The sequence below is a fragment of the Lolium rigidum genome, chromosome 1 (assembly GCF_022539505.1).
Source record: "Lolium rigidum isolate FL_2022 chromosome 1, APGP_CSIRO_Lrig_0.1, whole genome shotgun sequence".
NCBI lineage: Eukaryota > Viridiplantae > Streptophyta > Magnoliopsida > Poales > Poaceae > Lolium > Lolium rigidum.
The window spans coordinates 242,189,695-242,206,733 of record NC_061508.1 but is presented as its reverse complement, the minus strand read 5'-3'; the positions used below and the strand labels follow the sequence as shown (position 1 = coordinate 242,206,733).

General features: G+C 42.8%; 2 protein-coding genes and 1 non-coding gene across 3 annotated transcripts; all 3 read left to right on the top strand.

Annotated features, from left to right (window-relative positions):
- Positions 1-180: 180 nt before the first annotated feature.
- LOC124691925 (leucine-rich repeat extensin-like protein 5) lies at positions 181-6,505 on the top strand (the record flags this gene model as incomplete). The annotated part of the gene is given in 9 exon segments (XM_047225216.1): positions 181-249; positions 360-629; positions 1,426-1,551; positions 1,804-1,846; positions 2,071-2,153; positions 3,915-3,992; positions 4,097-4,150; positions 4,706-4,840; positions 4,919-6,505. Coding segments are annotated over 8 exon segments (2,220 nt in total). The 3' UTR covers positions 6,350-6,505.
- Positions 6,506-7,959: 1,454 nt separating this feature from the next.
- Positions 7,960-11,263, top strand: LOC124683410. The gene is made up of 8 exons (XM_047217923.1): positions 7,960-8,443; positions 8,530-8,629; positions 8,792-8,857; positions 9,004-9,121; positions 9,717-9,805; positions 10,037-10,098; positions 10,493-10,589; positions 10,788-11,263. Exons 1-8 carry the CDS (start codon positions 8,175-8,177, stop codon positions 10,845-10,847), a joined length of 861 nt encoding a protein of 286 aa, XP_047073879.1. The 5' UTR covers positions 7,960-8,174; the 3' UTR covers positions 10,848-11,263.
- Positions 11,264-12,475: 1,212 nt separating this feature from the next.
- On the top strand, positions 12,476-12,548 carry TRNAA-CGC. Its single transcript has one exon. It is a non-coding gene; the product is annotated as a tRNA-Ala (tRNA).
- The last annotated feature ends 4,491 nt before the right edge of the window (positions 12,549-17,039 follow it).

Here is a 17,039-nt window from a genome sequence, read left to right as displayed (position 1 = left end):
AAAACAACACGACTCACCCTCAGCCGCCGACTCGACCCAGTTCAGGCGACGCGCCGGCGGACGGCGACGTCGGCGGCCCGCGCCCTCCACCCTACGCCGCGCTCCGCCCACCATCGCGCCCCCGCTGTCGGCGGCGCATCACCCGCCTCCCCCGCGTCCCCGACCTCCACCAAGCTCCCTCGCCACATACCTAGGTTCTGCCCGGCGACCCACGGACGGGGGCGCGCCGGCTAGGCGCGGGGAGAAACGGTGAGTGTCCCGGCTGCTGCGCCGCTCCCACCCCCCTGCTTTCCAGCTCCAATCTCAGTAACTTCAGCTTCAAGGATTTCAATTCCTCTTCATCGATTCATCAATCCCAGATGGCCGCGAAACTGGAGCAATCCTCTCCTGCCCGACAAGCGAAGCCCGCCATGCCGCCGTCTCTGCCCCCCAAGCTGTCAATGTTCGGGGCGAAAGCTGGATTCGTCATACCCAAGAACAAGATACCGGGCTCGATGGCCGTCCGCAAGGTCGAAGCGCCAGCTGCGCCCAAGGAGGAGGACTCCAAACCTCCTCAGAGGAAGACGAAATGGGGCCCTGATCTCGCCTCCGATCCTGCTGTCAGGAGAGCCAAGGCGTTGGCCTACCAGGTACCGTGACCGCCTCGAGCTGCCCAAGTACTGTAATATCCAGTGATCTATGTCCATCTTTTTAATGTAATGTATGTACTTACAGTGATGGGCTTGTAGCTCATTAGCGCGTACCTTTTAGTTTGTATGCTATCTGCTGCATTATATCTGTACTTATGAAATGCAAATCAAATACCATTAGTAATGCTTCGTACGAGATAACATTTGCATCAGTATAAACCTCTGATGTTGGAATGCAAACAAGTTGGGCACATTTATACTGTTAAACATTCAAGAGGTTGTGCAACAATGTTCTGTGTATCTTTAACAAACCCAGGTACCTGGTATGCCCGTAGCTGTCTTCCTCCATTCATTCGTTAACCCTAGAACCCTGAGTTGCATTCTTCTTCTTGGATAGCGTAAGGCAAGTTGTGAATAGTTTCAGATCGTAGTGGGTCATAAGCATGTACACCTTGCAATCGTGTTTTCTCAAAGCACCCGTATCTTATCCTGTGAGCTAGTATGTCATTTGCATTTTAATATATACTCAGTGGTGCACGCATCTATTTAATTACTTTTAGCGAACATAGTAGTAGGCTACTAGCATGGTGCCTTGTGTCAATATGTGTGACTATAAATATAAAAACACCCTATCTAGTTACCTGTAATTCCACATTCTTGTCCAAGCTAGGCCCAAGTATTGTTGTAGCTGCTCCTCTTCCTGTAGCTAGGCAGAAAAGAGCATTTTTCTTGTGATTCTGTCATGAAGGATGCTTCAGTTGCCAGGTCTCATTAATTCATAATATTGCACGAGCAGACTCGAGTGGAGCAAATTAACAAGGAGCTGACATCTGGAGCTCTAGAGATAGGAGGAAATGAAGGTTCATCGGTTACTGCAAAGGGTTCAACTTCTGACGGTGCCGAAAATCCAAAAGAAAATGAGGTATCTCTTTATGTGACCAACATGCCATCACCCCCTTTCTTTTGGTGCCAAAGCACTTGTATCTAGTCCTTTAGTATGTGTTCTTGTAACCATTAATGGCAGGCGCTCTGCTAGTGCTTTATATAGGAAAAGAGTTATCAATACATGCTCTCACTCAATGTGCTTTTTAAGGCATGCTGGTTGGGGTCATGATTATTAAACAATTGTATGCTCTCATTTGATAAGCTTTCTTTCATTTTTGTTTTTTGGCAGGGAAAGATTGAGCTCTTGGAGCTCGAAAAGCGAGAAATTATTGGTGAGAGAAGTTCTCCTCTTTGTTTATTTCACTTCATCTTCTGAATAAAAAACTACTTCTGTGTCATTGCGTCCTGTCTCTGATGGAAGGTTGCTTCATCAAGGGGGTATCTCATATTTAATATAAGCATATGCAGGGGCTGAATGCCTCTGTATTAGACTGTTAGTTATGCTTTGTTGTAGTATGTCCAAAATGTATTGTTAAATTGGCTGTATTCTCTGCAGGAGAAATACTCCAATTAAATCCAGGATACAAAGCTCCTGATGATTACAAGCCATTACTCAAGGAGACAAAAATCCCTCTGCCTGTATGTAAATGCACTGCTGCTTAATGCTTATTGGTTATTAGTTTGCAGCTTGTACATGTACCAGTAGTTGTTTTATTTGTTTTCCATCTTCTATTCGTATCTCAAGATGATTACGTCAGATTTTTGGTGCCATCTGTAGTATAAAGCATCATGATTAACAGCTACTAAATCTGTCCAATATTATACGACGTGTTGGTAGGCTTAATATGGGGCAGATGTAGTACCTTCTTTACCTACTAATATAGGAAGTAAGGTTTCTTCCCAAAATACCGTCCATTTTATTATTACCCTTATTTTTAGTTAAAATTACTTTTATTGCCACCGCTTAAACGCGAAACGTTTTCCATAGCGATTTTGTTTCTCTGCGTGAGTTCACCTCACCTTTTTTTCGCTGGTCCACGGTCGCGCCGTCCGCCTTACTGGGCCGCGTAGGAGGTTACTGGGGCTGATGGACCACAAGCCCACGAGAGTCACGTACGTTAATTTAGAAATTATCTTATAGACAGCAGCAATCCAGGCAAGTGCCGTTTAATAGTCCCGCCTCGTTCTGTGAGACTGAGTCATGCCGATTTATATAGGTTAGTTTCTTACAATCAACAAGCCGTCCTTAAAAACAAGCAGCAGCCACGTTGTTTCCTAAATGTTTAGTACGGATTCATGGCTTGGAATAATGTGCCAATGGAAGAGAGCATCACGCTGCATGGTTAAGGAGGATTTATCGCTTGGTCAGCAAAATTAAAGGAGGATTTACATGCTGTTCATGACAACGGAGGAGGAAAATCGAGAACCTGTCCACGCCACATCTAAGACGAGAAAAAAGAAACCCGGCCGCCCCGAGGTGTCACACCCCCTGGCCGCCGGTGAGGATCGGGGCGTGAGGTCAACGCACAAGGATATAATGGTGCTCGTGGTAGCACCGAACCTGAAGAGAGACGAGGCTAGGAAGAAGAAGCAGCCAGACGAGAGGAGGTTCGATTCAATACTGTTCTGTTCGATGCGTGAGACAGTTTCTTGTGCTCCCCTTTGTAGACTCCAGGGCAAGCCCATAACTCTCCTCCAGTGGGTCCAAAGCCCATATGCGCCTGGCCCATCTCACGGCCACATACGGGTAGGGTGGCCGGTTCCACCACATCATGGAAAATCCTGGTCGGGAAGGCCGCGGCATGTCCTCTCTGGCAGACTGGGGGGAGAGCCCTGGGTTGGCGCGGCAGACTAGTGGGATTGAGTTTGGAAAAGGGGGATGATGGAGTCATGTGTATTCCACGTAGAATCTGACAGCGGGCTCACCGGCAAGAAAACGGCTTTAATACCAGGAAACCGATCAATGAGTGCTATGTGTCACACCTGCTCTAAAAATAGTATTGTGTCAAAACGAGCAAAAGTGGTAGTTCACTAACAAGACTGTCCCAAATATGGTGGAGCTTTTTGTCAATATCTCTCCGAACTCTTTGTCGTACCATGATAATGTGTATTTCTTACACACTATACCCCTGTGTCGGCATCATCTAACTTTTTCGTGTCATGATAATGTGTATTTCTTACACACTATACCCCTGTGTCGGCATCATCTAACTCGGTGCCTCACCATGTTAATGAGAACTTATTTTGCGTGCATTAGCGTTGCAGCTTTATTCTCTTCCGTTGCAACACGTTTTTTTCCTAGTTTAAACTAAAATCTAAATCTGAGTACTAGATAACAAATTTAAATTGCTTTCTGTGTATAAATGTGGTCCATTTAGCTTGTGCTGTTGGCTATTGTAGACAGAAGCACATCCAGGACAAAACATTATTGGAGTTCTTATAGGACCTGAGAAAAATACCCAGAAGCGACTGCAAGAGGTAAGAATGATTTATTCTTGGAACCCTATAATTTAATTTGTTGAAACATCCACGATAATAGTATATTACAAGAATATACCATAAATTCGTTTACTATATGCCAGGAAACTGGAGCTAAAATACGAGTATATGGGACTAAGAAAGGCAATGGTGAAAAGGTAATTTTGTTCTCTCGATTCCTTAATTTTTGATAGTTCTGCTTGTTTTCTGCAAGTGAGAGCAATATGTCATGCACCTCGTACAGTACGACAGACTAATTATTATGACTTATTTCAAGCCTCCTAACCCTGTTTTTTGTCATCTGGTATAGCTGGTATGGCTTTTATTTAGTGCCGTTTCATGTACATCTTTAAATGCAAACTATTCAGTTGACATCCCTTCCCTTGAGCATAGATTCAGTAAACTGCAGTGAGGAGAAATTAACAAAAAACTGAGTTGGGCTTCTATTAATCCCTTGCTTTCCTTGGCGCGTATCTGCTAACTTAAAATGTTAGTTAGGATCATTTCCTTGGCAATGTCAATAGACACACTTCTTGTTTTTAAGCTTCATTTTTAGGGATTCTGATAACTTATGACGTTAAGGTATTATCCTTATGTGTTCTGCATCAAATATTTTCCCTGTGTATTTATCCCTTATTAGTTAGTAAATAATTCTGATAGGATTTTCAGCACACTACACCTATAGAAAACCTAAAATTGTTATTCATGCTCAGGCTGAGGTCCGCCAGTCAGATATACATGAAGCGCGAGCTGCTTATAAGGACCTATACATACATGTGTCAGCTGACTCTTATGATAAAGTTGATGCTGCAGCTGCATTGATTGAGCTGCTTCTTACTCCTGTCTCAGTAAGTTCAGAAGCCTGGTCACTTTTTCTCTAGAAATCGTATTATGCTGTCAATTAACCACCAACTATTTATTATCAGGCAAATTCAACAGATACTTCAGAAACTGCGATTGTTTCTTCGGCAGTTACCTCTGGTGTTGTAAATCCAGCTGATGTGCAGCAGGGGCAGAGCACCGCTTCTCAGCCTGGCTTATTTCAGTACCAATCATATAATGCTCATTGGCTTCCCAATCCTCAAAGCGTTGCTCCATCAATTCCTTCTTCAGGGCCTACACCAAACCCATTCCCCAACAATTCTTTGCAGCTGCAACATCCTGTTGGTTCTTTCAGCATGCCACCATATACAGGACAACCTCCTCACATGAATTATATGCCAAGAAACCCACTGCCTGGTCCTGGATTTCAGCCGTCAATGCCGAACACTCAACAACCTTCACACCAGTTCCATGCCAACCCCTCCACTGGACATCCTTTTGGTAGACCACCTGCAAGTGCGTACAACCTGCAACCGATGTCATCTTCCCCTGCACCACTGCCAGTTAGACCCCTTCAAACACCCCATGCATCTGGAGGATGGCCAAGTTATGCCCCTGCTTCCCAGAGGCCTTCACAAGGTGCTCCAAGTTTTATTCCAATGAGACCTCCTATTTCTGTCTCACCTCTTGGTGCAGCTCCACCCCTGCCAGGTGCTGTTCCATCTACCACTTCTCAGTCAAATACGTCCACCAGCTATGGAACTCAGAATCCGCCAAGAGCAAACTTCACTCCTCCAGCAACACTGCATTCCAGGCCTTCTGGCGCCCCCCAATCTTTTCCTTCAGTTTCATCTCAGGGTCCCAAGTCGGTGCAAGTACCATCTTCTCCTGCTGGAGCTCCACCGCAGACACATTACCAGCCGTCGATGCAAATGCGCCCTCCCATGTCAACACCTCCTCAAATGAGAGGCGCACCTTCACCTTTCCCTCAAGCTGGACCAGCACCCGGCAATGTGCATGGGATGCCTTTCTCAGGTTCAGCAAACACAGGCTATAGTCAGACATCAATAGCTACTCCGAGACCTCCACGTCCATCCACCGGTGATTTTACCTTTCGGCCTCAGGCGCCACCTTCGGCAAACCTACCACCTTCAGCCAGTCAAATGGGAGCTCAATCTAACTCTCCATTTGGTTTACCCCAAGGCCCGCCCTTCCGTCCTGCAAATCAGGGTCCCATTTCCCCAGTTCAGGGTTTCCAAAGGCCTCTGGATGCAAGTCATATGGGTCAGGCCCGGATGCATGCTCCACCTCCACAATTTCATGGAGCATTCCCTGGGAATCCATCACCTAGCGAGTTTCGACCATTCCCTCCAGGGAATCAACCAAACAGAATGCCGTTTCATTTCATGCCACCTCAGCATAATCCATTTCCAAATGCAAACAGGCAAGGCGGAAATCCAGGTGGCCCCAATCCAATATACGATCCTTTTGCGCCAACATCGGTGCCAGGAGGGAGTAAAGAAACAACAGGCTGACCTTGAATATTGAGGATGTTTTTTTGGAGGGGAATTTAAGTATTGAGGATCTCATGTCATCAGTTGGCTTGAATGAGATATCGATATTTCCGTGTAGAATGGAAGCTGCGTTGGAAAGTGAGAAGATGATTTGGCTTGGAGTTGCAAGCGACCTGAGCGTTGCTTTTACTTTTTTTTTTTTTTTGGCAGAAGCATACCGTGTCAAGGAGTTGGTGCTTAACCCATTAAAGAACAAAACAAAAATGGCTGTGTTTTGCCAGTCGCTGACTATCTTTATGTAGTTTTTTTTTTGTTGATGGACAAATGTAGCTATCTGATCTTTGAGAAAGTGAAATTCATACATGGATCATATGCAGGCCTAAAATTTCTTGTAATGAATGTTGACATGAAACTGAATCTATACTTCAATTCTGAGCTTAAACTACACATTATGAAGATATCTGTGTATTCTTAGCTGAAATACAGATAGACATGCGAGGTGCTAAATGAGGACTCGGGGAAGGAAGAAGAGGGAGAGGTAAAATAGTCAAAAATAGCATATTATTCTAACCACCAACATATATAGAAACAAAGCCATTTGTGGGTCAAAAATGCGGAATCTCGTCTTGGTCATCATTTCCCCGGGCTTTTAGGGGTAAGTTCGTTTGCTAGGACATGGCATTTAGAGCCTCTACTATGGAACACACGATCGTAAAAAGACACATCGATAGAAAATTGTAAGATGAAATGTCACGTCACGTCCACTACTACATGAATAAAAAACACATGATTGGTTGAACAAGTCTTTTGAATGTAGCACAGGAAAAATATGAGGATTTCGAGATTATTTGCTAACGAAGGAAAATAATTCCTATTTTATGAAATTTCTTTCTCACAATCCTTGATCTAAATGGCATGTACTAGTTTTTTTTGTAGGATTGTAGTCCTCCATATTTTTTCTCCAAAGATCTTAATTCCGAAGAGGTCCTTAGTTCATATATAGCTATTCCATATTAGTAAGCTATCTCTACTTTCACTGTGGAAGCTAGAACACGACCTATTGCCCCTTGGTCTAAGAGAGCGAATGGTCTACCTTAAACTCAACTTGTACAATACCTTCTTTATCCTCCTATCTTCTACCTTTCCCCAAAATCACGCTTCGGTTGCTTGCTCTAGCGCCAACGTTCCTCTTCCTACTCGATTGTCGTCTTGGGCCCACCTCATCGGCACCACCCATCCAAAACGTCGGTGAGCCCTCCGGTGTGCCGACGGAACATGTTTGGCGACCACCGTCATTGCTCGTGAGCCTCGTTCACCTCAGTCACCTTTGTATGAATCTTACCAAAATAAAAGAGTGAAACATTTGCTCGCACATCAGATTTTCAGTTTTACAATAACTTTATTTTAAATATCCCGTAAATTTATTACTTTTATTAATGTTTAAAGTAAAATAAAAAATGTCGCATTTATGTTCTTTCTTGAGATGCTTTTATTATTCTGCCCAAAAAGAGGGGTGGCCTTCTTCCCTTGTAAAGCAGCCAAATGGCCCCACCCCGGGTGTACTAGTCCGAGTAGCGTAGCCAACTGCAGCCGCAGCCACAGCCGCTAGCAGTATTCTCCTCCCCCGTCTCATCTGACTCCGCTCCGCCGCCTTCCTCCCGCCGCCGGCCGGCCGGCCGCTGCTCGCCGGCGAATTCCATAATCGTATCCTCGTGCCCGCAAACCCTAGGTACCATTGCTACCAGCGCAGGTCTTCCCCGCTCCTCTACGGCTGCATTGCCTCCGCGAAATGTCATGGCCTTCCTAGCTTCTTAGCTAGGGTTTGCTCCGCCTCCCGCGCTCGCCGATGTTCTGGGACATGGCCGCCGATTCCAGCATGGGCATGGGCCTCCACCAGGGAGGCTCCTCCTTCCACCACCACGGCATGCTCTCCTTCCAGTCCAATCAAGATTCAGCTCCCGCTCCCGCTCCCGCACCACCCCCTGCCCCTGCCGTCTTCCTCCCTCCCCCCAGCGCTCCCGCGTCCCAGGGGGCGCCACCGTACAAGTTCGTCACGGGATCGCCCTCCGATTGGACGGAGTACGAGCTCGCCATATTCGAGGACGGCCTCGTCAGGTTCAGCTCTTCCAACCCCTCTTTCTCGTCGTCCCTGTTTTACCACCACGCGACCACTGCCTTACTTGTGCTAATGGAGGAACTAGGTATGCTCGTGAGCCCACCATTATGAAATACATCAAGATCGCTGCTATGCTGCGCACCAGGACTATCAGGGACGTCGCGATAAGATGCCAGTGGGCTGCTGTAAGCTCTCCTTTCCTGTTGCAAATCAAGTGGACCTGATGTAACTGTTCATTTACTATCTGCCAAATTACAAATTACAAACCAAGTATGTAGTTAACGTGCAAGCGGAGAGGGGAGAGAGAGGTCCTTGCCTGTTTTGCTGATATGCTATTGCCAATCCAGGGGAAGGAGAGCAGGAGGAGGAAGCCTGACGAATTCTATGCAGGGAAAAGGACAAGGGACTTGAAGGTATTCTATTTTGAGTGGTTCGTTAGGATACTTATTGTTACTATGGTAGCTATGGCTTTTAAAACCTTTTGTAGATCCTTTTGTTTAAGCCCATAGCATTAATCATGTTTTTTATGATAATGATGCTCCCCTGAACATCGTTGCAGGAGAAAATGGTCGCTTCTACCTCGAAAGCTAATTTCCAAATGGCGCCTCCAAATAATTTAGTCCCCTTTTCGACGCCTATGCATTATCCAGGACAAAATAGCCTTGTTACGAATGAAGGTTGGTCCCAAATATTTTCAATGTTGATGAACTATCCATGGACAAATGTTTCATGTTTGTTCCCTTGAATGTGCACAGTTCTTTTTATCTGATATTCTTGAAAACTGTATCGTGTGTGGGTGGAGTTTCATTAAGGAGCAATTTCTTGGATTTTCAGTTGCACCAATCAAATATAGTTTCTTCCATTGAATGCGCACAGTTTTTTTAATCTGATATTCTTGAAAATTCTATTGTGTGTGTGGAGTTCATTAAGGAGCAATTTCTTGGATTTTCAGTTGCACCAATCACATATAGTTTCTTCCTTTTTTGAGGTCGTATTATAGATACCTGGTCACATGAGTGTTTTGTGTTTATCGCTTAGTGCCTTCTCTGATGAGTAGAAGAAAACTGATGAGTTTCAAGAACTAAATATAGCCTAAGTTTGTGTGCTAATATCTCTTAGTGTTATTCTACTGCAATATATAATAATGCGAGTATAATGATGTTTAGATATGATGACTACAAAAACAATGTTTTCCTTGTGCAATTATGTGGACTTATTTCATGTTTGTTTTAATTCACCTGATAATTTTCATATGTTCATTTTCTGATGCAGTCCCTGTTGTGGATAATGCAACTCAGCATCTTCTGGAGGAAAATTTCCAGTTACTCAGTCAGATCTCTGCAAATATTAAAACTTTCAAGGTTTGCATGATGTACTTTTATCTCTTATCTCTGGGAATAAATGTATTGCTCTGCCGTATTGTACTGTAAATGGGCATTGGGCAGTGGGCACTTTCTAATAGGAGCTAACCACCCACACAGATGGAACATGTAAATGAAAATTTACATTTTCATGCAGCACAAATTAATTCAAAGCTACAAATGAAAGCTTGAGCTGTGCTAATCGTGTCTGAAATTCCAAATTTCCTATAGCTGGGGGAGAATATGGATCTCTTTCTACGTACGAATAACAATATCAGAACAATTTCGAAAAGGTATGACATTGTTATCTGTTACATTTTGCTTGTATTTCATTTGTCTCATGTATGCTACTAGTTTGGTTGTGCACATGACATATGCTTAAGTTTATAGGTTAGGTTTTTCCCATTTACTTTAATTCAGTTTGTTCAAGTCATTTCTTGTATACAAATGTGTAGAATCTTGCATGGCACCTGTCTGATCAAAGGAAGTGTATATAGAAACCGAGTGAGTGATGGCACTACTTTTGTATGTTAATCTGTAGTCAAGCGAATTCCTATGATTTTTGTTTGGCCCTCAAAGGAGTCTTCCTTGCATAGATAAAAGCAGTGGGAGATGGAAGACACATCGTGATTTATGTCGTTTACGCCCTTATTTTTATTTGCTCACTTAGGTATATTTATGTTGCAGAATGAGTGAGACGCCTGGTATCATGGGTCAGATGCGTCCGTTGCCAGAACCAGTAAATGAAGACAGCCTAAATTCACTTCTTCAACTGGATAGAGTGGTAAGTTCACAACCTCTTGTGGTTTATACCATGTTTTGAGGATTTATTCATTAGCACTATGTATTTTTGGAATTAATGATATGAAACCTACCAACAATAGGAATGTAAAAAAAAAATTCACTGAACTGGCATTCATTGTATTAATGTTTTTTTCGTGTCATTTTGGTAATATGGCGTGTTTGTTGTGATCTCCTGAAGGTTGCCTGTTATGGTGATATACTACATAACTCTCATATTAAAGACGAAGCACGAAGTTGATTTAAGATAAACTGGAAGCAATGAGTGTAAGCATCCTGTAGCAGAAAGACGACAGGAGCTTTTACCTGATCTGTACAAATGCCACGAAGAACTCCGGTGTAGAATTAGATGGTATACTGACCAAGGCGGCACGGAATAAGTTACGAGCCTTTGAGGGGTGTGTTGTTTCCTTTTTTTGCTGCGAGCTAATTGTTGCAGCCATCCGCTGTTTATCCTTGATTCTTGGGGAAAGTGAAGAGAATGTAAAACAGTTGGCGAGCGATATGAGGGGAGGGGTTTATTACTATCCTTTTGTTGTTGTATTGGGAGCTGACTTGATTCAGACGGCTGTAAATATAGGTTGTGATTGCCGTATGCGACATTTTGAATGTCTATTGATGATGCCAAAAATAGAAGACATCAAGTTACTGTTCTCACTGTGCAATAATGGCCAATTCTGAAGTTTGGTTTTACCTATATGGTGGCTGTATTAATTTCTGCAGGCACATGAAGCGAAGCGACTTTTCTGACCGGTTTTTGCATTGACGGAAATTGGGCAGAACGAAGATCGAGTGCGTAGATACAGATGATGGGACTGGGTCATAGCTGCGAGCGGCTATTGCTTTACCTGGTTATAGCCATTTAGTTAAGGAAAACGCTTCCGATCCGGCGACCGATCGCTGGCCAGCGATCGGTCGTCGGTCGCTCAGCTCCCGCGCGGCCCATATAGGTCTGGTTTTTCGGCCCAAAACTGGAGTGTTGCTTTTTTTTTAAGAAATGTGCAGTGTTGTTTCCAGATTTGTAACAACTCCCGCGCGGCCCATATAGGCCTGGTTTTTCGGCCCAAAACTGGAGTGTTGCTTTTTTTTAAAAGAAATGTGCAGTGTTGTTTCCAGATTTGTAACAATTAGATAAAAATTTGTTGTAAACTCACACGACATAATTTGTAAGTTTTTTCTAAGTGATATGTTACGAAAATGCGTGTTTCTTGATATGTTGTAAACAGATGACTTTTTTGTTATAATTATTTTGTGATTTTTGGTGTAATTGTTTTAGTCATGGACACTTTTTTTTCGTAGAGATGTTGTATACGTTTGTTAGTTTTGTAACTATTGCATATAAAATTTATAAAGAAAGCATGTAAGAGATGTTGTAATGTTTACCTGGGCGTTTGCCATAATTTTTTTGTTGTTGTAATCGCCTATAATTTTTGGTAAAATACTTGGTGATTTTTATTGTAATTAAATATGTAGAAAATGTATTATTGTTTAACCAATTTTTCATAGTCACGAACACATGTTTTTTTGTTGTTATAGCTTTTGATTTTTTATTGTAATTGTTGTCAATATTTGTTGTAAACCAACATGTAGAAAAATAGTTGTTAATTATCCATTTTTTATAACATTTACATTTTGAATTTTGTTGTGAATATTTTGTTGTAATAGTATATTTTTTTTGTAAGCGGGGTGAGGATTTTGTTGTAAACTGGGGAAGAGAAGGACTGCGGGTTGAGTTTCCAAAAAATAGGGGGCAAAACGTAAAAGTTACATTGCGGTTGATTCTGGACGTCGGATCTCGATCGAACGGAGCGGAGGGCAACCGATTTTACTCTGTTTTTCAGTCGACCGACGCTTGCCTTTACTCGTGAAGGGGGTGTAGCTCATATGGTAGAGCGCTCGCTTCGCATGCGAGAGGCACGGGGTTCGATTCCCCGCACCTCCACGTTTTTTTGGTCCCTCTAGTGGTACACGGGCACACGGCCTAGCTAACTGAACTTGTTCCTATCTACTCCCTCGACTTTTTTTTTCCTTTCGGAAATCTATCTACTTTTTAGCAAACACTCTATGGCCACTTTTAAACTTAAGAGCATACCCTGCTACACAAAAAAATAATTAAGATGTTAGAAAAAATATGAACACAAATTTAGGGCTTATATGTCGACATTACATGTGTGCAAGCCAAGTTTCACAGAAAGTTGATAGATTTTGTATGTCGTGTGAAAAAGATTAAAAAAAAAATTGTGATGTGAAAAGTTTTATAAGCAACTATTTACTTTTACACATGATACAATAAATCTTGGCTTTACGAACACATAGAGTGTTGAGATGTAATACGTGTTAATTTTTTATTCGAAATTTTTAATATTTTAAAACTATGTTAGAAATTCATTCCAAAGCTAGGAGCATATGCTCCCGGCCCGACCCGTTCGAGACCACCCGTAGACCGAGCCAGCGAGCGGGTCTGACTCTGACCGAGCGAAGCAAGTGAGATGCAGCGGGAATGCTCGGCACGCCCAAAACCCTCCCTTCCCTCTCGTTGCGCCTCCAGCGAACCAACTGCTGCGCCTTTGCACACTCGGCTCGTTAGGGTTTTTCTCCGTCCAGGTCCAGGTCCAGGTCCAGGGACCGGCGGCGGTTGGCCCTTCCCGGTTTATACGGTAGCTTTCTCTCCCCCACGCTTTGCTAGGATTTGGTTTGCTCGGTGGGCGTTCCTCACCGGCCGTGGTGGCGCGGTTGTGATATGCTGTGGGAAAATTTGGTCGATTTGGGGGATTAGATTTGGTGCGAAGCAATGCTGCGACTTTGGGGCAGATTCATGTCTTGGGGGGGATTAAAATCGCGCTCTGCGACCATAGCTTATCCCAGGTGCCAGCTACAGGCGCTGGGTGGCTCAATTTGCGTACACGATCAGGAAGAATCCTCTGATGATTACGACCTGGTGAGGCTAGAGGCATGAGGGATGTTCATCATTACCCTGTAGCTTGGGAGTGTTTGATGCAGCGTTCAGTTCTGGGTGTGGTGTAGATGCTGCTGGCTTGGTTCACTGTGTGAATTTTCCTCTGCAGAAAAAGGATGTAACTAGCTCAGGTCGAACTGCAGCAGCATTTACATTTTGCAATGAACATTTCTGGTTAATTATATCTTTTGAATGCCTTGTCACACAGTATTTATTCACCACAAAACATTAGATACTAATCAGTGTTATATCTTGTGCAGCAATGGCTACACAGGGTGGGACTTCTGGCGGTACCAATCATGAAAATGCGATAGACTTTTCTCCCTTCTTTTATCATTGATCTGCCAATAATAGCATTATTCTTAATTGTCATTGCATTGTTTACAGGTTGGAACGCAATTTGTTCAACTGTACTACCGCACTCTGGAATTTTCATCATGGAACTCATACAGACTCTATCATGAGGAGAGCACGCTTAGTCGACCTGGCCATGATGGTGAATTGATTTCTATAACAAGTAAAAAGGTAAGTTATGTATAAAATTAAATTTGATTATGCGGACACTAAAAGCCAGGGCACACAAATGTTAATTCATGTTCTATATCTCATTTCTACCATTTACATATAACAGAAACTGTCTTTCACTTGTTATTTATAGTTCGAATAGAGTGTCTGCCATTTGGTTATAGGCTATTTTGCTAGTATATTGAGGACATCAGGCTGCTTTGGCTTGTTAATTTACAAAAGTCTAGTCACATGATTTGTTATAGCTAACTTGGTATATCTGCTTGATCAGGCCATCAATGATTATTACTTATCTACAGAGATGAAACGTTGCTCCCTCAAGTTCGAGAACATAGATACTCAGCCATCCCTTGGGGGAAGTGTCTTTGTTTTTGTTACTGGATCTTTTACCAGGCATCATTCAGACAAATTCAAATTTGCCCAATCGTTCTTGCTTACTCCACAAGCAGATGGTGGCTATTTTATTTTGAATGATGTGCTTCGATACTTCATGGAGGTGCCTCCCCTCAGACAAACGAAGCTTTAGTTGGTCATAACAACGTGAACACAAACACTGGCCCGTTCCAGCTGACCCAGGTATTGGAAGTTCATCTTTAAATTGTTCCTTTTATAGTACATTTCCGTGAATGATGAAGTCATGCATCCATCTGTAGGGACTTCTTCTGTCATTGACAAAGGTTCATCTGAAAAAAGAAGTGCCCAACCCAAGAATGTTGTTAGTATGATACCTGATGCAGCCCCTGCTCCTATCAAATCTTATGCATCCATTGTAGGTTTTATCTTTTTTTTTGCTTATTTTACTGCTGAATTGAGTGAGTTATAAATATTGAATAACAATTACCTTGATGTTTCCATGTTTGCTTACTGGTGACTTACATTATAGCTCAAGGCAAAGGATCAAGCTGAAGATGTGCAGCGATCTTCATCTGTTCCTGCAAGAACTAATGTGCGTCCTGTTCTGATGGTTAGTGTTCCTAACTTATCTTTGTAAATAAAACTGAAGCATGAACCTTTGTTGTCCAGAAATCAACAGACCAGAGCTATTTAATCTGCGTGAAGAACTGTGGTGATCCTGCATACCACTGCATGTTGTAGTATGTGCGAAGTACCAATCCGTAAATATTACATCCCTCAGAGTAGTACAACAGAAACATAGCTGGTCTTTATCTCAATCACATAATATTACAAACCATATATATATATACATCACGGAGCTCCTCCTGGGTCCATAGAGGTTTACTCCTAGGTTCGAGGTGAACCCTACTTAACTTATACAATACATGTCTTAACAAGTTTAACATTATTCAACTCGAGCAGTTAAATACTATAGAGTTCGTACTGCTCGGTTACTACTATTACTTCTGGTTACTTAGACTTGCTCTCCTTCTGGCACCTCCCCGGTTCCGTAGACGATCAGATAGCCGACCCCCTCTATTCCTCCAGTCTGGTTCCTCGTAGCAGATCCCATCTGCTCCATCTTGTCCTTCGTTAGCCTCCTCAAGTTGATTCAGGAAATCTAAGCAGGGGATTATAAGAGGTATGAGTACGAGCGTACTCAACAAGTTCATTATAGGAAAGAGGTGTTTAATGCACTAGCTACGATATTAGACCAGAAAACCTAATACCAATGCAGGATTTCATAATCATTTCTTCAAAAGGTTGCTTTTATTCAGAAGAACTATGTCCATCAGCCTTCACCGGGTGTCTAGAACTTCATGGAGTTCCTTTCCGGCATCGTTCACAGTTCCAAATCCTGGAACAAGGAGTGACAGGTCACGATTCGTTACACTCTGTAGAGGTGTGTTGCTTTACCCATAAGAGATCTTAACCTTGGTGCCAACCGGGCAGCTTTCCCGTCCACACTTTCGTGGTGTGAGGCCCGGTATAAGGTCCTAGCCAATATTGTATTCCTTCGCGACCTCGCACACCCACCCTATGTTGCAATTCCGACCTTGGGTCCTCGCCGGTCAGCGTACCCCTTGGATACCCTCCGACCCCGACAACTATCAGGTTCTCGACCTGATACCTTCGCCGGTCGTTGCAACCCATCATAGACCGCATTACCGTGGGGACTTAGGGCTCCCCAACCACTCCGGTTGTCCCTCGGGATTCAACTGACTACGGTAAGCGCATCCGTTGATGAACGAGAGGAAGAAACATAATTAACTACTCTGTCCCACTCCAGATCTTATGGTTAACACGGTTGTTACGGCATAAGAATCATTGGACGACATTGGTTGCTAATCCTAGATGGATACAAACCCTTGCAATGGAACCTCCATCATACTCATACCATGGTTCCATTGCCCACCACATAGTCATATTCATAGTTATGAAATTAGCATCTTTACTTTTCATGCAAGAGTGATAAGTATAGTACTTTGCAAGTAATTTGGTAAAAATACTCAATGTAACATAAGCAAGCGACGAACTTGACTTGCGACTGCAATGTAGTGCAGTTGGATTGTTTGGACTGATCCTGGTCCTCTGTTTCTGAAAGGTAGCATCATTGTCCGATAAGGGCAATGGTTAAAGATTCAAATATGTATGCTTTCGAATTTTAGGGTTTGGCTCCCCCCTTCCTGATGTTATTTAATGTCGGAGGTGTCGAACAAGAATAATTTGAGAATGCTCCTTAAGAGTGAAATTATTCTCTTGGAATGTTTCCAAGTTTTGTTTAGGTCCAAAATAATTTATGGACTTATTTAATCATTAAAAATATGGGTTTATTTTTAATGATCTTTTATTAATTCATTTTTATTTGAATTTACTAATGGTTCCTATTTATTTGTCTCAAAAATTATATCTCATATTTTATTATGATAGAGAATAAAATTTAAGTGGTTTGCATATTTTTCTCTATTTTTTTAGAGCTGTATTTAATTTTTGGTATTAATTCAAAATTCTGGTTTTTAAGGAATTTGGGAAATACCCAAATTGCCCTTGGGCCCA

Bases quoted from the DNA above. Each gene is read 5' to 3' on its own strand.
- LOC124683410 (XM_047217923.1), top strand. From the start codon at position 8,175: ATGTTCTGGGACATGGCCGCCGATTCCAGCATGGGCATGGGCCTCCAC. The intron at 9,122-9,716 runs GTTGGTCCCAAA...TTTCTGATGCAG, and splicing joins TAGCCTTGTTACGAATGAAG to TCCCTGTTGTGGATAATGCA. The intron at 10,590-10,787 runs GTAAGTTCACAA...GATCTCCTGAAG, and splicing joins TTCTTCAACTGGATAGAGTG to GTTGCCTGTTATGGTGATAT.